The sequence below is a fragment of the Nannospalax galili genome, unplaced genomic scaffold (genome assembly GCF_000622305.1).
Source record: "Nannospalax galili isolate Female #2095 unplaced genomic scaffold, S.galili_v1.0 scaffold31, whole genome shotgun sequence".
Taxonomy (NCBI): Eukaryota; Metazoa; Chordata; class Mammalia; order Rodentia; family Spalacidae; genus Nannospalax; species Nannospalax galili.
In genome coordinates this window covers 5,123,699-5,147,495 of record NW_008332149.1, presented here as the reverse complement: position 1 = coordinate 5,147,495, position 23,797 = coordinate 5,123,699, and the positions used below count along the sequence as shown (strand labels likewise).

The 23,797-nt window shown below is 40.9% G+C and overlaps 1 protein-coding gene across 1 annotated transcript in view; it reads right to left on the bottom strand.

Annotated features, from left to right (window-relative positions):
• The window catches only part of Cacul1 (CDK2 associated cullin domain 1), a gene marked incomplete in the record, with an annotated part of 73,990 nt that overhangs the window by 12,921 nt on the left and 37,272 nt on the right, over positions 1-23,797 (bottom strand). Inside the window, 3 exon segments of the mRNA XM_008827320.3 lie at positions 2,205-2,294; positions 7,696-7,798; positions 11,697-11,792. Of these exon segments, the coding sequence (XP_008825542.2) occupies positions 2,205-2,294; positions 7,696-7,798; positions 11,697-11,792 (289 nt within the window).

The following is a 23,797-nucleotide window of genomic DNA, read 5'->3' as shown; positions in this document are numbered from 1 at the left end:
AGAGAGAGAGAGAGAGAGAGAGAGAGAGAAACACTTGATGCAGGTCTGGAGTGGCTGGAGCCAGCATCCCCCCACCCCCCAGCCATGGCAAAGCTCTTGGCGGTGTCCCTCCTGCCATGTGGCTTCAGTGTTACTGTGGTGCTGTGAGAACCACTAAACAATCAATGTGAGGTATCAGAAGTCAGCTTTTTCTGCCACTTTGTGGAACTTCTGGTAGTCATTAAAACAAAGATCCGAAGTGTGTATTAGAGGAATAAAGGTTAAGATGAGATCACTGCAGCAGTTTCTAAAGTGAGCTAAAGCCCCAGAAAGAAACAGCACCAATGTTAGGTCCTCAGAGTCTCCAAGCATGAGGTGGGTCTATGGTTCGAAGTCTCCCCAGATGACTCAGATGCAGCAGGCACAAAGGCCAGCATGGAGAACGCCTGCTGGGGAAGACATGTTTGTGCTTAAAATTCAGCTTCTATAATATTCCAACCTCAATCTGTCAGGAGAATAGAACTGCTTTACTAGACTAGGAACACAATGGGTCCTGACAGGACATGGAAATGTCAAAATATGTTGAAAAGTATGTCTGAAAATACCTGGGGCAGCAAAAGGTTTGTCTGTGATAAAATTCACCTTTTAAAAAGGACAATTCTCAAACACAGAATTCTCCTCATGAGGAGCATAAATCCTATTACAAGAGCTCAACCTGGATAAAACAGCATTTAGATAAACAGGCATCCACAGTTTTCTACACGTATTGATTAGCTTTATTCTACAATTTTGCTAAATGTAAAAGGCCAGAGCTGATAAAGCTGCCTACTTAGGAACAGAATTTGTCATACTACACTTGGAAGCATTACAACATAAAAGAAAAAAAACACCATTTATAACCTAGAATACAAAAAAAAACTTATGGGCCATTTTCACAACACTATACCAAAATGAAATTCAAGTTAGATACTAGAAAAAAGAAAAAAATATTAGTTTATTAGAATATGCAATAAAATATTCTTGTAACTTTATACAATTCCTTTATACAAATAATTCAATAAAAGTTATAAAGTAGAATTATAAAGTTACAATGAACTTGAACACTCTAGAAGTCGCTCATCACTTTAAAGCAGTCTGAGAAAAAATAATTTCTTAAATCAGTTTGTCCCTGATACCATTTCACTTGGTTTTCACTTTAGCAAGCTAAATTCTGAAATGTCTTTTAAATTAATTAACCAACAAAATTATCAATTAATTGAAACAAGGACTGAATTCAAACACAGACTGCGAGGTTCACACTCCCATGCTGTTAATAACAGCTGCTGTCTTGACTCTACATAGTGCTTTATTTCATTTAACCTCTGGAAACCCAAAGGATTTCACACAATGATAATTACTATCAAAAACTCCTTTGTATGTATTGATCTTAGGACAATGTTCTACCAAGAATTTCTGAAAGCTTCTTTCTTGGGCATGTTTTAAACAGCTCAACAACTCAGTGACAAGCTGAGCTCTGGCTTAGGAACAGAAGACAACTAACTGCAAAGTCACTAGCGTTATCTAGGATGGTCTTACTGTAAAGCGGGTATACAAAGCTAATTTACAGGCCTTGCTTGTGAATGCAGCAATCTTCGTGCTACGTTTCTGTTTCTCTTCCCTGGAACCCTCATGATTACAACTTTAGCAATGTCTCTAGCTCCCTTACCAGTTCCCTAATGTCTAGAAGATAGGGCTGTGGGTGTGCCAGCAGATTCACAGCAGGAAGGAGAAGCTCCTTACAAATACAGAGACTAAGACATCCATTTTTTTGTGGTTTTCGTTTGTTTTGTATTATTGTTGCTTTGTTTTTTCAACAAGGGCCTATGTAGCTTTCAGACTGGCCTTGAACTTACCATCCTCCTGCCCCAGCAACACAAGTAATGGTAATGTAAGCATCATCACCACGCTCAATGGGATTCAATTTTATCCAATCTGCATCCTATAAATTATTTTATGTATTTCTGTCAAGGTGCTACAAAACCAAAGTTGGTTTTCCATAGTACAGAAAGAGTTTCAAGTGAGTTCTGAGTTGAGATTTCGCACCGATGCCATCTCGGTTTTTCTCTATGGTAAACCGAAATGCCACTTGGCCTCACACAGCACACAAAGAACCACTGCCCCCTGGATAAGGCTTAATAAATAAACAAAAAACAGGTCCAATCCCAACAGAAGTGACAGATGTTTACCTGGTCTGAGAGTATACAGGCCTTTCACAGTATTTGCCATAGTTGAAGGTGTGACCTGAAATGGTGTTGCCTGGGCTTCTAAAAGTAAAGCTGGAACAAGAACAAACAGGTAAAAATAAAAAGAAAAAGGAAAAGAAAAAGAAAGAAAAAGGAAAAAAAGAGAAAAGGAAAATAAATAAAGCATGTAACACTTGCTAACAGTCAGTTTCTCTATTTCTAAGATGGAATGGGTGAATAATATAAGAAGAGAGCAGCCCGAGAGCAGAGCAAGAGCCAATAGCTGAGATTACCAACCCTCCAACATGGCAGCTCAGTGGGACAGAGAAGTCTGTGCTGGTCTGCTGGGCACTAATACAAGGATCAGTCATTCTGAGAAGAGATGAGACTCTGAGAAAGAGAGATCCTGAAAACAGAAGCACAGAGCACTAACTAACAAAGCTAAAGTACTCCTGCTACATGTCAGGAGAAGAATGATACACAGCCAACCCCCCATCACATCACCGCAGATCACCAACCCCTTATGTCACTGCAGATCACCAACCCCTCATCACGACACTACATAACACCAACTGCTCATCACGTCACCACAGACCAACAACCCCTCATCACGACACTGTAGTATCACCAACCACTCATCACATCACCAGAAATCAACAACCCCTCATCACAACACTGCAGATCACCAACCGCTCATCACATCACCATAGATCAACAACGCCTCATCATGACACTGCGGATCACCACACCTAGGATGTGTATGTTTTCAGAAGTCTCTCAAGAGTTTCTGGATTCTGGAATATCTGAGTGAATTCTGCAACCTGAGCATTCCTAATGCACAAATCTGAATACTCCAAAATCTGTCATGCATAAAAAGTTACAGATTTCGGAGCACTCTAGATTTTCAGATTAGGAACACTCAACCAATATAGCAACTTTAATAACTGTGATCAAAGACAGAAACCTCCTTTCCAAATGCTTTGGATCCATCTCCTTGTTCTTCCTCTGCAAAAGGCTAGAGGTGGTAACTCACCTTTCCACCTTAACTTTGGTAACAAACTACCCTTGTCTGTGAGGTGAGATTCTTTCTCTTAGGTTACCTACTGCAATGCATTTCCCTCATATCTTTAAACAAGTGATTAATAATAACTCTAGACATATCATAAACTGACACAAATCCCACTATTTACTGAACAGAACATGAATTTACTAACCTAAAACAGTTGATTTTTAGTTTACCACTCAAAGATTTACTAACAAACAAAAAAATGGAAACTGCCAGGCGTAGTAGCACATGCCTTTGGTCCGTCCCAGCACTCGGGAGGCAGAGGCAGAGGCAGGGAGATCTCTGTGAGTTCAAGGCCAGCCTGCTCTACATAGTGAGTTCCAGGCCAGCTGGGGTACAGGGAGACCCTGTCTCAAAAAGATGAGGGGGAAAAAAAAAATGGAAACCACATGACAGGATTTTACTTAAGGCAGGGTTATGATGAACTGATTTTCCTCTACCCATGTCTTCTTTTAAAAATAGACACCTTACTTCAAGGGACAGGAGCTTCAGACATAGAATGTGACTTTCAGTGGAGTTTATTAATAAAGGTCATCAGAGATGCATTGCTCAAGTTTACCCTTCCCATTTCACCTTCCATCGTTACGACTTCGAAAAACGTAAGTTTTAAGGATGACAAATATGTCAGAAAATCATGTTACTTAAAAATGTAGTATTTAAAAAATGAAATTCTAGCCAGGCGTGGTGGTGCATGCCTTTAATCCCAGCACTCAGGAGGCAGAGGCAGGCGGATCTTTGTGAGTTCAAGGCCAGCCTGGTCTACATAGTGAACTCCAGGACAGCTGGGGCTACAGGGAGACCCTGTCTCAAAAAAAGACAAAAAAAAAAATTTAATTCTAAATGTTATAAGTTCTCAAAGTCTCAGGTACCCAGCATGTACTTCATGTCTAAGTGCTCACTTTTTACTAATCCGTGTTCCTAGTCTTTGACCAATCACTGAGGCCTTCATGTTCAAACGACACACTCAATATGTGGCCAAGTATGTACCTCTGCCAACTGTCATGATCACTGTTTCAATCTGAGAGCCATGAAGAAATGACAAATCCAAAACAAAGACATATATGAAATATGTACAAATAACTTGGGATGAATTAACTGAAAATAATCATATACAAGAACGGACGCTGGGCTGTAGTGCACTTGGTAAACTGCTTGCCTACCATGCACAAAGCCCTGGGTTTACTCCCAGCACCACATAAACCAGGCGTGGAATGTGGACACAGGAGGATCAGAAGTTCAAGACCATTTTCAAGAGTCTGAGGCCAGCCTGGGCTACAAGAGACTCTACATTAAAAAAACAAGACCTCAAATCCCTCATCAACTAAAATTCATAAATAAAAGACTATTAAGAGTCGAGAAGGCATTTTAATACTTTATTAAGATCCTCCCTACCTAAACTCTTTGGAGAAAATGCACCTGAAATTTAAAAGATATTCTAGCTAATCTCCCTTTTGAAGGAAAAAAGAAATTGGTACTTGAAGAGGCATCTTGAAAGACAAAGGAAATATTTACTGAGCATCTAGACAGCACTAGCAACTCCACACAGGCTTAATTCTCACGAGCTTCATCTTAAAAAAAAAAAAAAAAAAAAAAAAAAACAGACAAGAAAGCTATAGATAAACAAACTAAAAATCAAATACACATACAAAAATCAAAGCCAAGAAAAAAAAAAACCACAGAATACCTGGCCCAAACTCAGAGCTAGCTGGTGGCAGAAGAGGTTGGAGCTTGTGTTCCACTCTGAACTCTATACATACTCTCTCCTTCACCATACATACCAGACAGCTCTTACATGGACAGGTACTAGTAAACTGTTGCTCTTTTTATATTTTTTTAAGTATTTTTATTATTTTTATTTTATGTGTATGAATGTATTGCCTGCATGTGCCTAAGTGCACCCATGTTGTGCAATGCCGGCGAAGGTCAGAACAGCACTGAATTCCCCTGGAACGTGAATTACGGTAAGTTGTTAGATGCCATGAGAGTGCTGGATATCAAACCCAGGTCTTTTGCAAGAGCAGCCAGTATTCTTAACCACTGAGCCATCTCTCCAGCCCAGTAAACTGTTACTCTTAATAGTAGGTTTCTTCTAAAACTCAAGTATTAAAGAAACAGGATCCCATTATTCACAGATGTTGATAAACAACAGTGTTAAACGTAGAGGGGTAGGGTCATCACATCAAAGTCTTAAGCATCTCACTGGGTCCTGGGCCCCACTCATCTTTCAAGTAATCCTCAGTGCAATGGGTTTACCCAGGATGTTTTTTTTTCTTTAAATTTTACTATGCTAGGTGTGTTGACATACTCCCTTAATCCCAGCGCTCAGAAATCAGAGGAATTATAGTGTAGCTATGCTCTGTTGCAGACACTGGAGTCAAAACACCAGTCCCGAATCACTGCTATCCTGACACAAAATTTTGGTAAAAACTACTTGTCCTATGAAATGTTTTTTAAATGGGTATTTGTGAAGCATCTATAACAGGTCCTACAACATGTAAACTCTGTGTATGTGTGTGTGCAAGTGTGTGTATGGTCAAAAATCCTTGTGATGATCACCCACAAACACTGTTAAAACATTTATAGCGGTCCTTGTTCCAGGACCAACAGTATTTAGCACATTCTTCACTCTAAATACAATGGCTAGTAATTGCTCAATGAATACCTAATAAACTCAGTTTTATCCAATTTACAAAAGTTTAAGGGCTTTTTCCACTTAATGGGAAAAAGAAAGGCGTATCTGCCTTTGAGTGTCCATTTCATGGGAAGTCAGACTAGGCAGCGCTCACTAGGATCGAGACACAACATTTTCTTTTGAACATTCTTTTCACATGCCCGACAGGGGTGACTTGCAAATTATGAGCAAGTACACACATGTTCAGAAAGGACACAAAGTATTTCTACTAGATGTAGCATTTCTTCATACAATTTTAACAAAGAAGGGGCTGGAGAGATGGCTCAGCAGTTAAGAACACTGTTCTTGCAGAAGACCCGGGTTCAAATCCCAGCACCCACATGGAAGCCAGTAACTTTCCGTAACTCCAGTCCCAGGGGATCAGACAACCTCTTCTGACCTCCACAGCCACTGCATGACATGGGTGCACTTACCTACATGCAGGCAATACATGCATACACATAAAATAATAAATAAAATTTTAAAAAAAGAATTTTAACAAAGAAAATATGCTGTATTTTACAACAAAACACAACTGTCAGCACCTAAGGAAATACTTAAATGTCTATAATCAGCAGTCTGGTATGGTAGTGCACCCCTGCAACCCCAGCACTTCAGAGGCTCACACAGGAGGACTGTTCAAAGTTCAAGGTCAACGTGGCTTCAGAAAACCTCTATCTCAAAAACAAAACCAAATGAAACTACAGCTAGAGTAGCTCAAAACTAACATGCAAAGATGCTTCTTCTACATTATCAGTTCAGCGTTAAACAGAGCAGAAGTCACAGGCCACACTTTCAGTCTCTCTGTTGGATTCTGAGGTCTCTTGAGAACACAATGATGACAGTATCTACATATTATTAAGTGGAATCATGCCTTTCAAAAATAAACCAACCCAGTATGTAAATCCCTTCTCTTAATTTAAAATAAAAAATGAAAAAAGGGTTTGTAGTCAAGCTTAAAGCAGTTATTTTGTAAATTCTAGTAAAAGTTCAGTGGTAGCAACTAATTACAGCTTAACAGAAGGCAAGAAAATATACACCTATAAACCCAAACTTGTGCCAAATTCTTAAAAACTGCCTTGCTGGATACCGACCAAGAGATGAGCTTGTAAAGGGGCTGAGATGGGCGATGGGAAGCCCTGGAGTCCCCTTGAGAGGGACACTCCTTAGAGAAGGATGATGGGATGGCACATACCGTGAGAGGCAGGTGACCTGAAGACAGGGAGAATTCAGGAAGGCTGACTGGGCTTAGCATACATACTAAACCACCCTCACAGTCATGGCGAAGATATTAAAAACCTAATTCACAGAAGAGTAAATGCATGGTCACAAGAGGCTAAAAGTTTGTCTAACACAGTGAATGACAGTCTAACTAGCAGAAACCAGACAGGATCCTGTGCTAGCCTTTCACTCCTGGGGCCACTGGAAGTTACAAGTGAACTACCCCTCATGCTCCCTCTTGTCAGGAAGAAAAGGCAACAGGATTAGGCCAGGCATGAGACACTGTCCATGAGTGACCTGCCTAAGTGGCTTCCAGGTAACTGGGTGACCTTCAGGCCACATTTTCAATCCTTCAGTTGTCTCTCTCCCTAGACTAGGGTGGGTTTCAAGACTTCCTGCCCTCTGGCTCTGAAGATGTCAATACTGGAGAAAAGGTTCTCAGATGAAGGAAAGGGCAAGAGAGCCCAAAAAGGAAGGGAGGAAAAGAGGAGATCGCTGCTGGCGGACTCACCCCCAGAAGAAGTCAAAGTACTTACGCATTAGGTTGTAAATGTGCTTTTCTGCAACGTGTTCCGTAAACAACTTTATAAGGTCATCTTTTAAGTCTCTGTTAAGCTTAGTTTCAATGTAGAACTTATTCTGAAACAGAAGCAAATATTTATGTATCAATGAAAAGAAGTATTAATTGTTATGAACTGAAGCACTAAATACTGTTTTGGGAAATAACACATAAAGGTATCAATTTAAAAAACATCAAGGTCTGGAGAGATGGTTTAGCGGTTAAGAACACTGACTGCTCTTGCAGAGAACCTGGGTTCGATTTCCAGCACCCACATGGCAGCTACAAACCATCCTTGACTCCAATTCCAGGGGAATCCAACGCCCTCCGACCTCAGCGGCACTGCACAACACGGGTGCACTCACATACACACAGGCAATACACTCATACAGGTAAAATAAAAATAAAATATATATATATTAAAAAAAAATCAAATTCCAAAACCCAGTCATACGCAGTCATAGATCTTTTGGGCAAGAGGTTGAAAGAACACTGGAGGATCCAAATGTTGACTTCCCAGGAATGTAGAGATGGTCTGGAGGCACCATGTGTTTGTTACACCCTTTAAAAGTCCTCCACCAGCATCAAAAGGCTATAATACTGGGAAACACTTCAGAAGGGCACTGCAGGGATCAGCACCCAGGCTGAGAGTAGGCAGCAGAAGCACTCTGGGGAGACTCCCCAGTGCCCATTCCCTTCAGCAATGGTCTCCTCATTCCCTGTATGGGTTCCAGATACATCTCTGCTCAGAGGCAGACACACTGATCAGGCTGAGAGCGAGCCGAGCTCTTTGCTGTTCACTCACAGCCTGAGAACAACATGAACTGTGAGGTGGGCAGTGAAGACAGAATAGAACCACCGACTCCAACTGCCTAATTCTGAGAACTCTTTTAATATGAGAGACCTTCTCTTCCTGAAATCATTCTGAATCAAGTTTTCTGTTTCTTACAATCAAAATCAGCCTAAGAAAAACAAAAAATTAAAAGGAAACAAACAAAAAACATCAAATCTGATCATGTCAGGACTGGAGAGATGGCTCAGCAACCAGTTAAGAACACTGACTGTTCTTGCAGAAGACCTGGGTTCGTATCCCAGCACCCACATGGCAGATAACAACTGTCCATAACTCCAGTCCCAGGGTATCCAACCACCTCTTCTGACCTCCGCAGGCACTGCACGACACAGGTGCACTTACCTACATGCAGGCAATACACGCATACACAAAAAATAAAAATAAAATAAATTTTAAAAAAATCTGCTCACGTCTACGTGTTAGTTTGGTGCGTACAAGTGAGAAACAAAGATGAATGCTAACAGGGTGCTAGCTGATCTTAAGTTCTTTCTTGACAGTGCTTTTCTCTCTTTAAAGAACCTCTAATCAGCCGGGCATAGTGGCGCACACTTTAGTCCCAGCACTCGAGAGGCAGAGGCAGGCGGATCTCTGTGAGTTCAAGGCCAGCCTAGTCTACATAGTGAGTTCCAGGACAGCCAGGGCTACAGGGAGACACTGTCTCAAAAAGACAAAAAAAAAAAAAGAACCTCTAATCACAAGATGTGCATGGTTAAAAAAACTACAAGAAGTGGACGGCTAAAAGCCTCCCAGAACATATCCAGTGCTCTATCCCCGGGTGTCACTTTCTACACTAAGAAAACCATGCCATCCATTCTCAGTCACACCGAGTGTGGACATGTACGATCACCTGAGGGACACAACTTGTTGCTCTGTGCCTGGTGTTTTACCCTTATGTCATGTTCTGAAGGCCATTTTCTACAAAAAAGTATATGTGTGCCATTATTTTAAATGCACATTTTCCTACTGTCTTCCATAAACTGCTTTTTAATTTTAATTTAAAACATTTATTGGGGCTGAAGAGATGGCTCAGCAGCTAAAAGCACTGGCTGCTCTTTTAGGGACCAAGGTTCGAGTCCCAACACCCACATGGTGGTTAACAACCATCTGTAACTCTAGTTCCAGGGGATCCGACCTCCAGCCTCCTCTGACCTCCATGGGCACTGCATCACACTGGTGCACTTACATACATGCAGGCAATACACTCATACACATAAATAAAATTTAAAAATATTTTTTAAAAATTTTATTTATGTCCAGGCGTGGTGGTGCATGCCTTTAATCCCAGCACTCGAGAGGCAGAGGCAGGTGGATCTCTGTGAGTTCAAGGCCAGTCTGGTCTACACAGTGAGTTCCAGGACAGCTTGGGCTACAGAGAGACCCTGTTTCAAAAAGACAAAAAAAAAAAAATTTTATTTATGGGCCAGAGAGATGGCTCAGCAGTTAAGAACACTGGTTGTTCTTACAGAAGACCCAGGTTTGAATCCCAACACCCACATGGCAGCTAACAACTGTCTGTAACTCCAGTTCCAGGGGATCCAATGGCCTCTTCTGTCCTCGCAGGCATTGCATGACACGGGTGCACTTACCTACAGGCAGGCAATACTCATACACATAAAAATAATATTAAAAAAAATTTTATTTATTACTTTCAGAATTTTCAGTTTATGAGTGTATTGTCTACATGTATGTAAGCGCACTCATGTTTTACAATACCCACAAAGGTCAGGAGAGAATGCTGAATTCCCTGGAACTGGAGTAAGGATGGTTATCCACCATCTGGGTGTCGGGAACCAAACCTGAGTCCTCTGTAAGAGCAGACAGTGCTCTTAACCACTGAGCCATCTCTCTAAGGCCCCACAAATTATTTTTAAAATTAATTTTATTTGTTTTTTTTTTTTTTCTGTTTTATTGGGGTTTTTTGTTGGTTTGTTGGTTTGTTTTTTGGGTCTCCCTCTAGCCTCAGCTGGCCTGGATTCACTATAGAGACCAGGCTGGCCTTGAACTCAGAGATTCACCTGCCTCTGCCTCCCAAGTGCTGGGATTAAAGACATGTGCCACCAGGCCGGGCTTATTTGTATTTTTTTATGTATATGAGTATTTTGTCTGCATGTATGTAACCCATGCCATGCAATGCCTGCAGGTGCCAGAAGAGGGCACAAGATCCCCTGGAACTGGAGTTATGGACGGCTGTCATGTGTACTGGAAATTGAACCCAGGTCTTACCTGCTGAGTCACCTCTCCAACCCCCCATAAATTATTTAAATAACTCCTAATTGACAACAATACAAATTTCCCCAATGTTCTATAAAAAATACCACAAACTCTTATACATATGGATAGTATTTATACATATTTATGACTCAGAAAAATCCTTAAGTTAAAATTCTTGAGTCTTTCAAAGAATTTTTCCAATTCACATTTTTACTGGCAGGGGAGAGCTCGTTTCCCTACAGATTCATCAGAACTGAATACTATCATGCACTTAAAAATACCCCAGCACTTTAAAACACATTTAACTACATGTATTTTCTGTAAGCTATCCAATTCATATTTTTTGTTAAAAACAGCAGTTGACCTTTTCCTTAATCCATGAAAATGGATTATTTTTAAAAAAATAATAAATCTGTGTTTTAATGTTTTGCAAATCTCCTAAAAATTTTCCCAGTTTACTTTTGTTTCTGGTGGTTGGCTGCACAAAGGTTTTCTTTTATCATCTAGGATCATCCTTCTTGGTTTTTAGGCTTGGTTTTAATTTAGAAAGATCTTTTCTTGGCATGAATGTGGGAAGGGGATCTGTGGGGATCAAGGGATGGGAGATCAAAGAGGGTTGGGGAAGGAAGGAAACAGAATGCATTATATACACGCATGAAACGGTCACAGAACAAATCTAATTTAAAAGCCAGGGGTGGCTTTCTTACCCGTAATTGGAACCATTTCTTCTACTTCTCTCACCTGCATTTTTAGGGTTATTCTATTTAGAATGTGCTGTGAAGAACTGGATCCTCCTACCTCAACCACACACTATCTGTGGTCTCAGAAGTCAGGAATGGAGGATATACAAGACATAGTAAAAGAAAACCACATTTAACTCTTTGTGGTTTGGAAAGGAAGAAGCTCTGACTTACCATATATATGAAAAGAGGCACGATGCTCTGCAATGCTCCCATGTACTGTCCCAGAGCTATGTTAAATCTTTCAATATAAAGATCTGGAGGACTGGCCTGTGAGAAAGAACATCAACATGAGCATTCTGAGAACCACAAAGAAGTCCTTCCTCAATTGCCTGAAATATAAACCCATGTAAACAGGAATCCAAAATTCACAGAGATTCACAAGAGAGAGATGCCTATTTTCTGAAGTCAGTTAAGGCTATCTTTGTTTCACAATCTGTTGTGTGAAACTTTGATTTAGTCATCTTTAAAAACTGCATAATCACGGGCGTGGTGATACACATCTTTACTCCCAGCACTCGGGAGGCAGAGGTAGGTGGATCTCTGTGAGTTCAGGGCCAGCCTGGTCTACATGGAGATCTTATCTCAATAAAGAACAACAGCAAAACAAAACCTGTAAAATTATAGCATATTAAAATTAAGGAAAGGTTTGCTCTCTTGTTTAGTGGAAAATACATTCAAAGAGAAGTATGATTTTTAAAAAATTATCACTGAATTAAGTAGACATTTCCTACAGGAACCAAACTATACTGGGACCTAGAATCGGGGGAGAGGGGATTCAATCAAGTAAAACAGGCTCCAGATAGTGTTAGAATAGTCAATAAATCTTTATAATTACTATAGGTACAGCACCAGAGTTCTGCGTTAGCTTGGATGTAAAAAGTTTCTGTAGTTAACCAGCTATCAACATTAGAATAGGACTCAAATGACCCATATACATCTGCAGCTCTAGACAGCAGTGAAATATAATGCACACCTCTTATGAACTCACTGCTACAAAATGCTCAGCCTCATAGCCACCAAGGAAACATTTCCAACTGTATCATGTATGCATCCCTGCAAAATTCTCATGTTGAAATGTCTGTCTCCTGGTATAGCTATATTTGAACTAAGAAATAACTGGAATTCCATGAGGTCATAAGGTTGCCACATTGGTCCTATAAGATAGTGTCCCTCTAAAGATTGTAAGAGCCAGGTGTGGTGGATGACCATAAGAAAACTGAGTCTTCCAGACCTCTGGAAATTTGCTCATATGAACTTACAGCAATGGTGACAGCATGCACAAGGCCCATGCAAACTCAAACCAGACAAAAGTCCAGCGCAGAATTGGGGAAATGGGCAGGAAGACCCAACCTTAGCCAAGCAACTATTGGCAACTGATCACTGCTGGGTGAGGGAGAGTTGATCTTTAAGGGAGGGCTATTAGTAGATAGGCTGCCCAGGCTCCAGTGGATGAACTCACATCAAGGGACATCTTGGGGACACAAACTTGACTCAATAGGCCTTAACATACATGACAGAATGCAAGAAATCCAGTGAGTCAGCTATGGGGCGAGAGGTGGAAATAGGGGAGGGTGTAAATATGATTAAGATGTATGAAATGCACAAAAATTCAATAAAAAATACATATTGGGGGGAAAAAAAAAGATAAGTGTCCTAAGAGAAACCAAAGAGCTCACTCACACAACCCTCACCACCAAAATGTGGAAGAGGAAAGCCTACATGAGAACTTTAGTGAGAAGGCAGGCCCCCACAAACCAGGGAGAGTCCTCAGCAGGAACCCTATAAGCCAGATCCCTGATCTTGAACTTGTCAGCTTCCAAACTGTTTTGAGAAACACTTATGTTACTCAGTCTGTGGTATTTTGTTGTGGCACCTCAATCCTAGAGCACTGTGAAATATATCCATGTACTGTTTTACTCTTAAATTTTAGTATTATAGAGGCGTAACCGAGGCAGCACTTTATAAGATTAAGGCATTAGCAAATGATGGTTACAGGTGTTGAACTAAGAATTCATTTCTGGGTGGGGTGCTGGGAGAGGGCATGGGAAGCCATGCAAATGGGCTGGTCAAGAGCTGACTGCTCTTGCAGAGGACCAGGGTTCAGATCCTAACACCTACAGAGCAGCTAGCAACTGTCTATAACTCCAGTTCCAGGGGAATCCGATGCCCTCTTCCAACCTCCACAGGCACTGCACATGGGTACACCTACACACATGTAGACAATACACTCATACACATAAAAAGTAATTTTAAAAAACAGGCAAATAAAACAGATTCCACACAAGGCCTGCCTTTTGTAAACCTCATCACCTGACAACCAGACCATAAACACATCTTGCTTTCAAATAAGAATATACAGAATGCCACACTGAAAGATTCCTAACAGTAAATTCAACAATGTGAGACTAGAGGGCTAAAGAGATGGCTCAGCGGTTAAGAGCACTTGCAGCTCTTTCAGGAGACCCAAATTCAATCAGGCAGCTTTTAACTGCTATAACTGCAACTCTAGGAGGTCCGAGGCCTCCTTCTGGTCTCCTTGGGCACCTGCACCCACATGGCATACGCATACACATACACACACACACATAAAAAAGTATTTTTAAAGAAAATGAAATAAGCCTTATCTAAGTTATTTGAGAACTGTTCAAATGTTCCAATATTTTTTACTTATTCTTTAGACAGGGTCTCACTATGTAGTCCTGGGTAGTCTGTAACGCACTATGTAGACCAGGCTGGCCTTGAACTCGCAGTTTCCCTCAGCCTCCTGAATGCTGGGATTAAAGATGTTCACCACCATGCCCAGCTTTCAATACTCTTTAAAAGTTAACGTTTGGGGTTGGAGAGGTGGCTCAGCAGTTAAGAGCACATACTGTTATTCCAGAGGACCCAGGTTCTATTTCCCAGTACCCACTTAGCAGCTAACAACCATCCATAACTCAGTTCCAGGAAATCCAACACCCTCTGTGGGGCACTGCATGCACGTGGTGCATCTTCATACATGCAGGCAAAATATACACATAAAGTTAAAATAATAAATATTTTAAAATAAAACAATAAAAAGTTCACCTCATAATTTTTCTAGTTCAACCTGGGAGCTCAGAAGAGAGATGAAGAACTGTCTTCACCTCTAATGCACTGCAGTACCAAGTTCTTGTAGGTCTCCCGCATGGGAGGCACTTCACTAACATTTTTTTTCTTAGCTTCCTGCCTGTAGAATGAAGGTTACCGCCAGAGTACATATACTGAGTTGTTCTGTACCTAGTTAAGCTCCCCTCCTGGTACCCACTAAAGTTCAAACATCCCAATTCAGGGCGTACCATTCACGTCTGCTTCCACAGCCCACACCACGCCCATTCAAGCACCACGAAACCAGCAGATCCCACATACCTGTGTTCTGTCTGCCCAAACAGCTTGCCACACCCTTCAACCAGACTTACCCTAGATCCTTCAAGATTTAGATTACTTTCTCAAAAATATCCGAGTTCCATGGCCCTTAAGTGGGGTAACTTAGTCACTGCTCCCACTGAGTGGTCTCTGCCACTAACTGCAAGCCCTTGAGGGCAAGATCTGTGCCTTATCTGTGCATCTCCAATCTGACCAGAATGCCTAGAATACAGTAGACAGCAGACAGAGACAGATGTATGTTTCAAGGACAAAGTCTTGTGGACTAAACTTTACATCTAAATCTAGTCTGGCTTTGCTTAAATTTCTATTTTGGTACTTAACAAAGCTCTACGGCTAAACGAGTAATTCGTTTAGCTCTTGGAGTTTCAATTTCCATACTAAGAAGAAATGCTCACAGTACTACTTCTAAAGATATACTAAAAAATCAAAGAAAATAATGTGGAACTGCTTTGAAAACATCACATAACTTGTACAAGTGAGAGTAAATAAACTTCCCTGTGTCTAATACTTAAGAAGTTTTTAGAAAAATCTATTAACATTTTAAAAAAGCAGTTTCTGTCAACTAAAGAACTTGGGGGGAAATGGTTCCGCATTATAGGTGAACTTAACTAGTACTAATGACCAGAAAGGCACACCCGATCTTCCTCTAAGCTTCTTCAAAGAACTCAGGAAATGATATTTCCACATTCAAAGAAGTTTACAAGTATAGGAGAAAAGCAAATCTGAAAAGCTGTTACACTAAGATAATTTTCCCTTTTCATGAAAGATCACTTCATCCAAGAATTATAAAAACACGAACACTGATCAAAAGGCGCATTTAGCAGCAGGAGAGAATAAATAAAATTGAATTCCTTATTCTTTTCAAGAATTCCCAAAGCCTCAAAGGTTAAGAGTATTAAAAAGTACTTTCCATACTGGATCAAATGTCAGAACACTTAACTTCTGTACTTGTACATTTTGTGCAGCACTTACTCAAAACCTTTGAAATGACAAGGCCAGAAATTATGACAGTCTGAGAAAATAAACCCAATCTTTTCCAGGAACTTAGAAATAAATGTCATTTTGAAAAACCTACTCAAACTGTTCCTCTTTAAAACTCAGGCTACTTTGGTCCCCATTAGGGAAATGCTACCTGGTTGCATTCCATTATTCCACAAGGACGGTATTTAGCTCAGACATTATTTGGAGGGGGGGAAAAAAAGATTTTTTTTCCTCCCTCACACCAAACAAGAAAAAGCAACTGCCAGAAAAATAATAAATATCAGTGTAAATTTGAACCTTCGGGAGGAATGGTGATGACGCTGGGATAGAACCCAGGGCCCCACCTACTGCTAGGCAGGTATGCTACCACACAGCCACACCCCAGATCCTCCTAATAAACCTGGGTGCAAATTTCCCTTCCATCCCCTTTTGGTGTGTTACATTCATTTAGTTTAACATTCATGTCTGTTAAATGGGCTCAGAGTTGTACCCTCAGCTCCTTCCTTCCCAGGCACCACTTCATGCTTGTCCGTCCCTCCAGGAAACGCTATACTCATACAAGAAAAAGAATATCTTATACACCCTCTGCTGGTCTCCACAGGCTCCTTATATGCACACTGTGCACATAAATACATAAGGCACACTATACACATAAAAATAATAAATCTTTTTTAAAATTCCACAAACCCTTTATTCATACCTGGGTTACATCAAATACTTTCTCTATTGGAACTAAGATGGGTGTAGTGGAAAACAACTGAACTCCCAAGCACTCGGAAGGATGAAGAGGGGGAATCACTTGAGCACTCCAGGAATCTGAGATCAGCCTCAGCAATGTAATGAGACCGCATATCCAAACACCAAAAATAAGAGTTTAAAAATATGTATTAAGAGAAACTACTGTCCCTGTCAACAGTGGGTTGAGGTATTTCAATGCTTGCTCCTGTTTTATTCCTTAAATTCCAACTTTCTAGTCACTTTCTCTGCTCAATGACTTTCCATTGGGGCAAACCTGGGAGGGGCACCATGGACATCCTCAGCCTGTATCCTCTGTGTTGACCACCAGACCAGCCAAGACCCATAAGCAGGCTGGAGCTAGGGCCCAGGTGGGGTGGGGGTGGAGCTGGAGCTGAGCTGAGGCAGTGCCTTGCCCTGGCAATGGGTGTTATGTGAAGAGGCATGGCATCTGCTATAAATCAATAGTTGACTACAGAAACGGTCAGTGTGAGGCCTATTTCTAAGAACTGAAAGTCAAGGACTCCCTCTTCTACTATTATGGCTCTCATGGACATCATGACTACCTCCACTGCCTTGCCCCAACAGGTCACTCTATAAAGATACTTGACCTTTCTAACATGAAGAGCCTGGACAGCAAGGCAGATTAAGTAACATCATACCAGTGCTTGCCAAAGCAGATACAATTCCTAAACTGAACTACGTAAGTTCTAAGATGAGTGAGTTGTTCAGCAATAGTGTTTAGGCACACCCGTTCTCAACAGGTAATATTCCTGCCAAGATCAAGATCAACCTGGGACAAATGGATGTGTGCCATTTGATGTTGCAGGAAGCATGGATATGGTAAAAGTCAGAAATAAAATGGCCAAACCTCACCAGTACCCTTAAGGTATTATCCAAGTAGAAAATGAAAATCACCGTGACTTTGTAACCCGGCAGCATACAATTGTGGAGGATCTATCACACTAGGCACTAAGAGCTTTCTTTACAGGCACTACAGACTGAATGACATAGCCTCAGAGATGTGGGTTGAGGGAACAAGCCCTCAGCCTTCAAGAGACATGAAGATATGAATTCTACCGTGAGTGTCAGAGGAAGAAAGAAGAGACAAAGCAGAAGTCTGTAAGCGAGTAGTATTGGGGGTTGAGGCGGGGGCATTTTGATGGAGGCTAAAAGTTCACCAAAAAGAGTGAGACTAGAAAAGTCTTAGAAAAAGCAATTGCTTTCTCTAAAAAGAAAGCTACCTCTGAGCTATTCCAGAACCAGTTACGAATGGCATCAGGTAGCAACGTTAAGAAGGAAAAGGACCCAAGATCTCCAATCTCAAGTACCACAAGAGTCCTAGTCGACTAGGTCATCACACACAGAGGGTATCTGACAGCCACCCATATGCTTTGATTGCTTGTTGGTCTGCCTCATCACTAACTCTGTATCTAGCAAACGACCACAATTATTCACCTTCATGGAAAGGTATTTTCATGCAAAATGTATTCAATAAGCCGAAGAGTATATTCTTCACATATTTGCTAAAAATCTGTAAGCTGCTATTTTGCCATGAATCTAGTCTCTTGTCCTGCTGCCAAATTATTGTCACTGTGCCGTGCTCAGTGCCCAGTGAAACCACAGAGCTGCTTTGTATTATGAGTGTATGGTTACATTTTTATTCCAGGACAGACCTTTCTTGCTATACACGAAACAAAAAAATTACAGGAATATGCTTTGGAATGCATATTCCAATCTCCCAGTTGGCAATATCCCGAGGTTTGTGTTGAACATACCATCACTACGTTTATGATTCAGTGTATCTTGTGTGATTAGTGTCCTGCTATGATTAAACAGAGGAAGCTTAGAGGTTCAAATACACCTTTGAACTTGGGTGTGTTATATGATTTTCATTAGAATATCTTATCTATTTGTCTAAAATTCTGAGTTTCGGGGGGAGAATAAAGTTGAATAATTTTTATCAAATATTTCTTAGGGATGTAACTACGAGGATCTGAATATTGACTATGCAAAAATGGTAATTCATACTTCAGGGGATATTTGTAATTAGCAGCTTAGCAGTCCTAGGGCACACTAATGCTTCCTAACTTTTCCATAACACTCACAGGCATAAAAATGTTCATTTTGTTGTACCTGAATATTCTGTATTCTAAATGAAACTGAAACCCTTGACAAAGTACAGCTACATATTTTAAATTATGTATTCATTCTAACACAATAAAGCCATTGTAGCATAACATTTTTATGAAAAATAATTTTCCAAAACAAATCCAAATTTACTAAAGGAAATTTTAGTAGTCATTATTTTCACATTTTAACAAAGATAGCTAGATGCTTGTACCTTCTTCAATAACCAATCAGTTGTGATGTGTTTTTTTAACCTTACAAAAAGATACGTAAATGAAAAGAACAGTGTATTTCAACAGCCGTTTCACGCATGGCTGATATTCTCAGAAATTTGGCAAATGGGTGCTTCTTAAGGATTAGCTGTAATAGGAATTCTGAAATCTGAAGCAGAGCTTCTCAGTGTTCTACTGGAACTCTGGTCTATCCTCTACTGTGACCAGATCGTTAACCCACGTATCTGGGGCACATTGGCCATTTGGAAAATACTTAATTCACTGAATTACACAGATCTAAATCCTGGCGTATTTCATACATTTCAAAAAGAAAATATCTAGCATCATACCTAAGTCATCAGCACCTTATTGGGTCAGGGATAGACAGGGTTCCCAAATTCTAATACTAGCAACAATATTGTTAGTCATCTTCCTTGAACAGACTTGCTCATTTTTGAAAGACTGTTGGTCAAATAATTTAAATCCAAATAACCACTCTGTTAGTCACTCACTCTTCATGTGACTTTATTATACTTTGGTACACAGCTTCCAATTTCTTTATAGAATATTTTTTGAAGTACCTCAAAGTCACAACTCAATAAAAATGAATGATTTTCATGGTTCCATCTTAGACATTATCTTTGAGACAAGGACTCGCTATGTAGAACAGGCTGGCCTGGAATTTGCAGTGACTCCTGCCTCTGCCTCCCCAGTGCTAGGATTACAGGCATGTGTGGGCCATATCCTGCCATCTAGGACATCTTGTGAAACTGGGCTGAGCTTTTGACCTGTTTAAGCTTTGTTTTCGAATGCTTGAATGTGAAAGTGAAGATATGAAGTAAGGCCCAGCAGTTTCCCCTGCCATGGCTTTGCGCCATCACAACAGATGACATCATAATGAAAAGGGAAGTAAGATAAAGGAAAGAGCTTTGATCTTGCAAACCCATGAAGAAGTTTCAGGGCAACAGAGATCCTAAAAAGAACTTCTATTCTTGTAAATAAAATGTTCGAATGTACTATGTACTTAACCAGACCCCAGACTGATACTTTGTTATTGTTTTGTCACCATCCGCAATATTACAATGAATAACTTCATATAGATATTATTTTATAAACAATATCAAATGGAAAATGTTTTTAAAAGTAGGATAAGATAATCTTATGTATTACTATGTAAAAATTACTTTGTATATAACTTTATTAAATGTCACTAAAAATAAACTTTTATAATACATCAATAAAGTGTGAGAAACACCTAAAAGCAAAAAAAGATTTACTATACAAATTGCACCTTCACAAAAAGATGAATATTCAAGTTTAATTTTTTTTTTTTTTTTTAAAGACACGGTCTCACTATATAGCCCTGGCTGGCCTGGAACTTGATATGTAGACCAGGCTGGCTTTGAATTCAGAGATCTGCCTGCCTCTGCCTCAAGAGCTGGGCTTAAGGTGTGGACTACCATGCCTAGCTCAAGCTTGCCTTTAAAACTGGAGGCTAAATAAGGACGTTTCGTGATCAGGCTCTCTAATTAGATATGTATTAATTTTAGAAGAGGCTAATTTGTTTAAACAATGCTATCAACCAACAGATGTATATATGATCTAGGTCAGACCTACCCATTGGAACTTTCTGTTATCTGCACTGTTCAATATGGTAGCCACTAAACTATATGTGGCTATCAAGCACCTGAAACTAAGATTATTTTTTAATCTCATTTCAATATATTTTAATAGTGGTAAATGGAATACTGTGAATATAAAATACAAACAAAGCCAGGCATGGTGGCGCACGCCTGTAGTCCCAAGCACTTGGGAGGCAGAGGCAGGCAAATCTCTGTGAATTCAAGGCCAGCCTGGTCTACATAGTGAGTTCCAGGATAGCTGGGGCTACAGGGGAGACCCTGTCTCAAAAAGACCAAAAAAAAAAAAAAATAAAAACGAGTCTACAATTTCATATTCATATCTCCCTTCCTAGACCTTCCGCCATCACATCAAAATTTTTAAAAATATTTTACTTTTATGTATCGCCTCTGTGTGTCAGTGCACTATTGTCATGCAATGCACACAGAGGTCAGAAGAGAGCACTGGATTCCTCTGGAATTGGAGTTAGGAACAGTTTTTAGGCACCATCTCGGTGCTAGGAACTGAACCCAGGTCCTCTGGCAAGAGCATTCAGTGCTCTTAACAGCTGAGCCATCTCTCCAGACCATTAAATATTTTTTTAAATATTGTGTTTTTATCTTCATAAAAGCATCTGGTTGTCATCAAATAAATAGCTGACATTTATATGTTAAAGTAAAAACAGAAGATGGAAGGGCAGTACCTAATAAACATAACAAGGCCACTAATATAGCTTTTTCACTGACAATTTTTAGAAGTGTAACCATGGAAAAATAGTTACTACCAACACCAGATATACTACCATTAACATTTTTATATCTTTTTTGATGTATTTTTGGATGTCTGCCTGTCAGTATATTTGTTCTTAGGAAATATGAATTATTCTGTATCCTGCTTTGATGGCTCGGCTACAGCCTCATCAGTTTCTCTCGGCTGGACGCTGAGGCTGTGCTCTGTCATACCATCTACACAGTCGAGTCCTCCCAACCCAGACAACACTCAGGGGCAGAGCGCAGGGGCTGCACAGACCAAGCTTCATGACTGCGCTCCTGCTAGACAGAAGCCAGGCTCCAGAGCAACTGCACGTGTCCACATTCAGTCCACACTTGTTCCCCGTTTCCTTGGCTTCCACTAGAGTCGTCTGGCAATCCCTGGCCATCACAGTTTGCTGAGGCGGCAGGAGTGCCTGAAGAAGCCCAGGCAGACTTCACTTGGGTCCACAAGCACCAACAGAGACAGGAAAACTGCCAGAGCCTACTCAGAGTCAAAGCAAAAGCCGATGACTAAAAGGAAGCGTAGAAACCCCCACCCCACCCCACCCCCATACCTGTATCCTGTGGACACTTCTTTACCTGAGGAAACTGTCCACCTCTGGAAGACAGGCAGACAATCCCCCAGTCCTCTGTGGCAGGCAAAGGTTAGCACTTATACCCAGGTTTTGGCACTGTTAAAAAGTAAACATTTCCGCCAGGCATGGTGGTGCACACTTATAATCCTAGCGCTTGGGAGGCAGAGGCAGGAGGATGTTTGTGAGTTTGAGGCCAGTCCGGTCTACATAGTAAGTTCTAGGTCAACTGGGGCTACAGGGAGACCAGCTCAAAAAAGACCAAAAAAAAACAACAACAACAAAAAAACCAACAATAAAGCATTTCCTGCTGGTGAGGGAAGGAGGAAATCATCCACTCTTAAGAACCCCAAGGAAGAGAGGACAGATTTTGGTCACTACAGGGTATGAAGGCTGGAGAGGGAGGAGCTACCTGTAATCAAGACCAGGGCTCAGGGTCTGGGCCATACCTGTGCATAAAGTTCTTAGGAACACAACTTGCACACTCCATGACATCTGTCACCATCTTCTGCTGTTAACAGTGGATGAAAGCACTGTGACAGACATTTACAACTCTCTGGACCTCAACGTGCCAACCCCCGTTCTGAACCCTCAACTGAGGAGGGAAGGTACCTCAGGCAACAAGGCAGTGCAAAGTCAGGAAGCTCCTCCCCCAGGCTCAAGGGCACAGGAACTACCTGTAGCCACCGATAAGGAAAAAGGATACCGACACACACACCCCGCCCCCATCAAACACATACACAGTCTGAGGTGCCACCCCTTTCCTTGTACCTAGTACTAACAGCCATTTGCTGCCTAGAAGGGGACACTAACACAAAGAAAGGCATCCACCCAACCCCTGCCCTCAGCCCGTCTTGGGCCTGCTAAGCTGTAGGCAGGTGCTGGGTGTGGTGGTTCGCATCTTTATTTAATTCCAGAACTCGGGAGGCAGAGGCAGGTGGATCTCTAAGAATCTGAGACTAGCCTGTACTACACTATGAGTTCCAGGCCAGTCAGGGCTACATAGTGATACCCTGTCTCTAATACATACATACATACATACATACATACATACATACATACATAGCTGAGGGCAGACAAAACACTGAAAAAAGTCCTTCTGGATCACTTCAAGAAAAATGCAGCCACAAGGCACAGGATGACTCAACCCCTCACCTAACAGCCTAAAGAGAAATGGGCTTCTAGGGTTGGCGCCAGGAGATGTAAGCAAGCTAGGGTAGCTTCGGGTCAAGGAACTCAACTATTTATTCAGTTATTTATTTAGCTTTATTTTTTTTTAATTTTATGTGTTTGAGTGTTTTGCCTACATCTATGTAGGTGCACTTGTGTCACATAATGCCTGCAGAGGCCAAAAGAGGGCACTGAATCACCTGGAACTGGAGTTACAGATGGTTATTAACTGCCATGTGGGTGCTGGAAACCAAACCAGGGTTCTCTGCAAGAGCTTCCAGTGCTCCTAAACTACTGAGTGTTTTTATTTATTTTTATTTATTTCACTATTTTTCATGTGTATGAGTGTTTTGACATAAATATGGCTTGCATGATGGGACTGCAGCATGGCCTTTAACAAAACTGACTTAGTAGACACCATGCACAAAAACTTAAGAGATCTCAGCAGAGAACTGGAAACTGTCTTTAAAATACAGTAAAACACTCAGTAAATGGCTCAGCAGTTAAGAGCACCGGCTGCTCTTGCAGAGGACCCGGGTTCAATTCCAAGCACCCCATGGCAACTAACAACTGTCTGTAGCTCCAGTTCTAGGGGAATCTGATGTCTTTTTCTGACTTCCATGGATATTGCATGACATGGGTACATTTACATACATGCAGGCATAACCCTCACA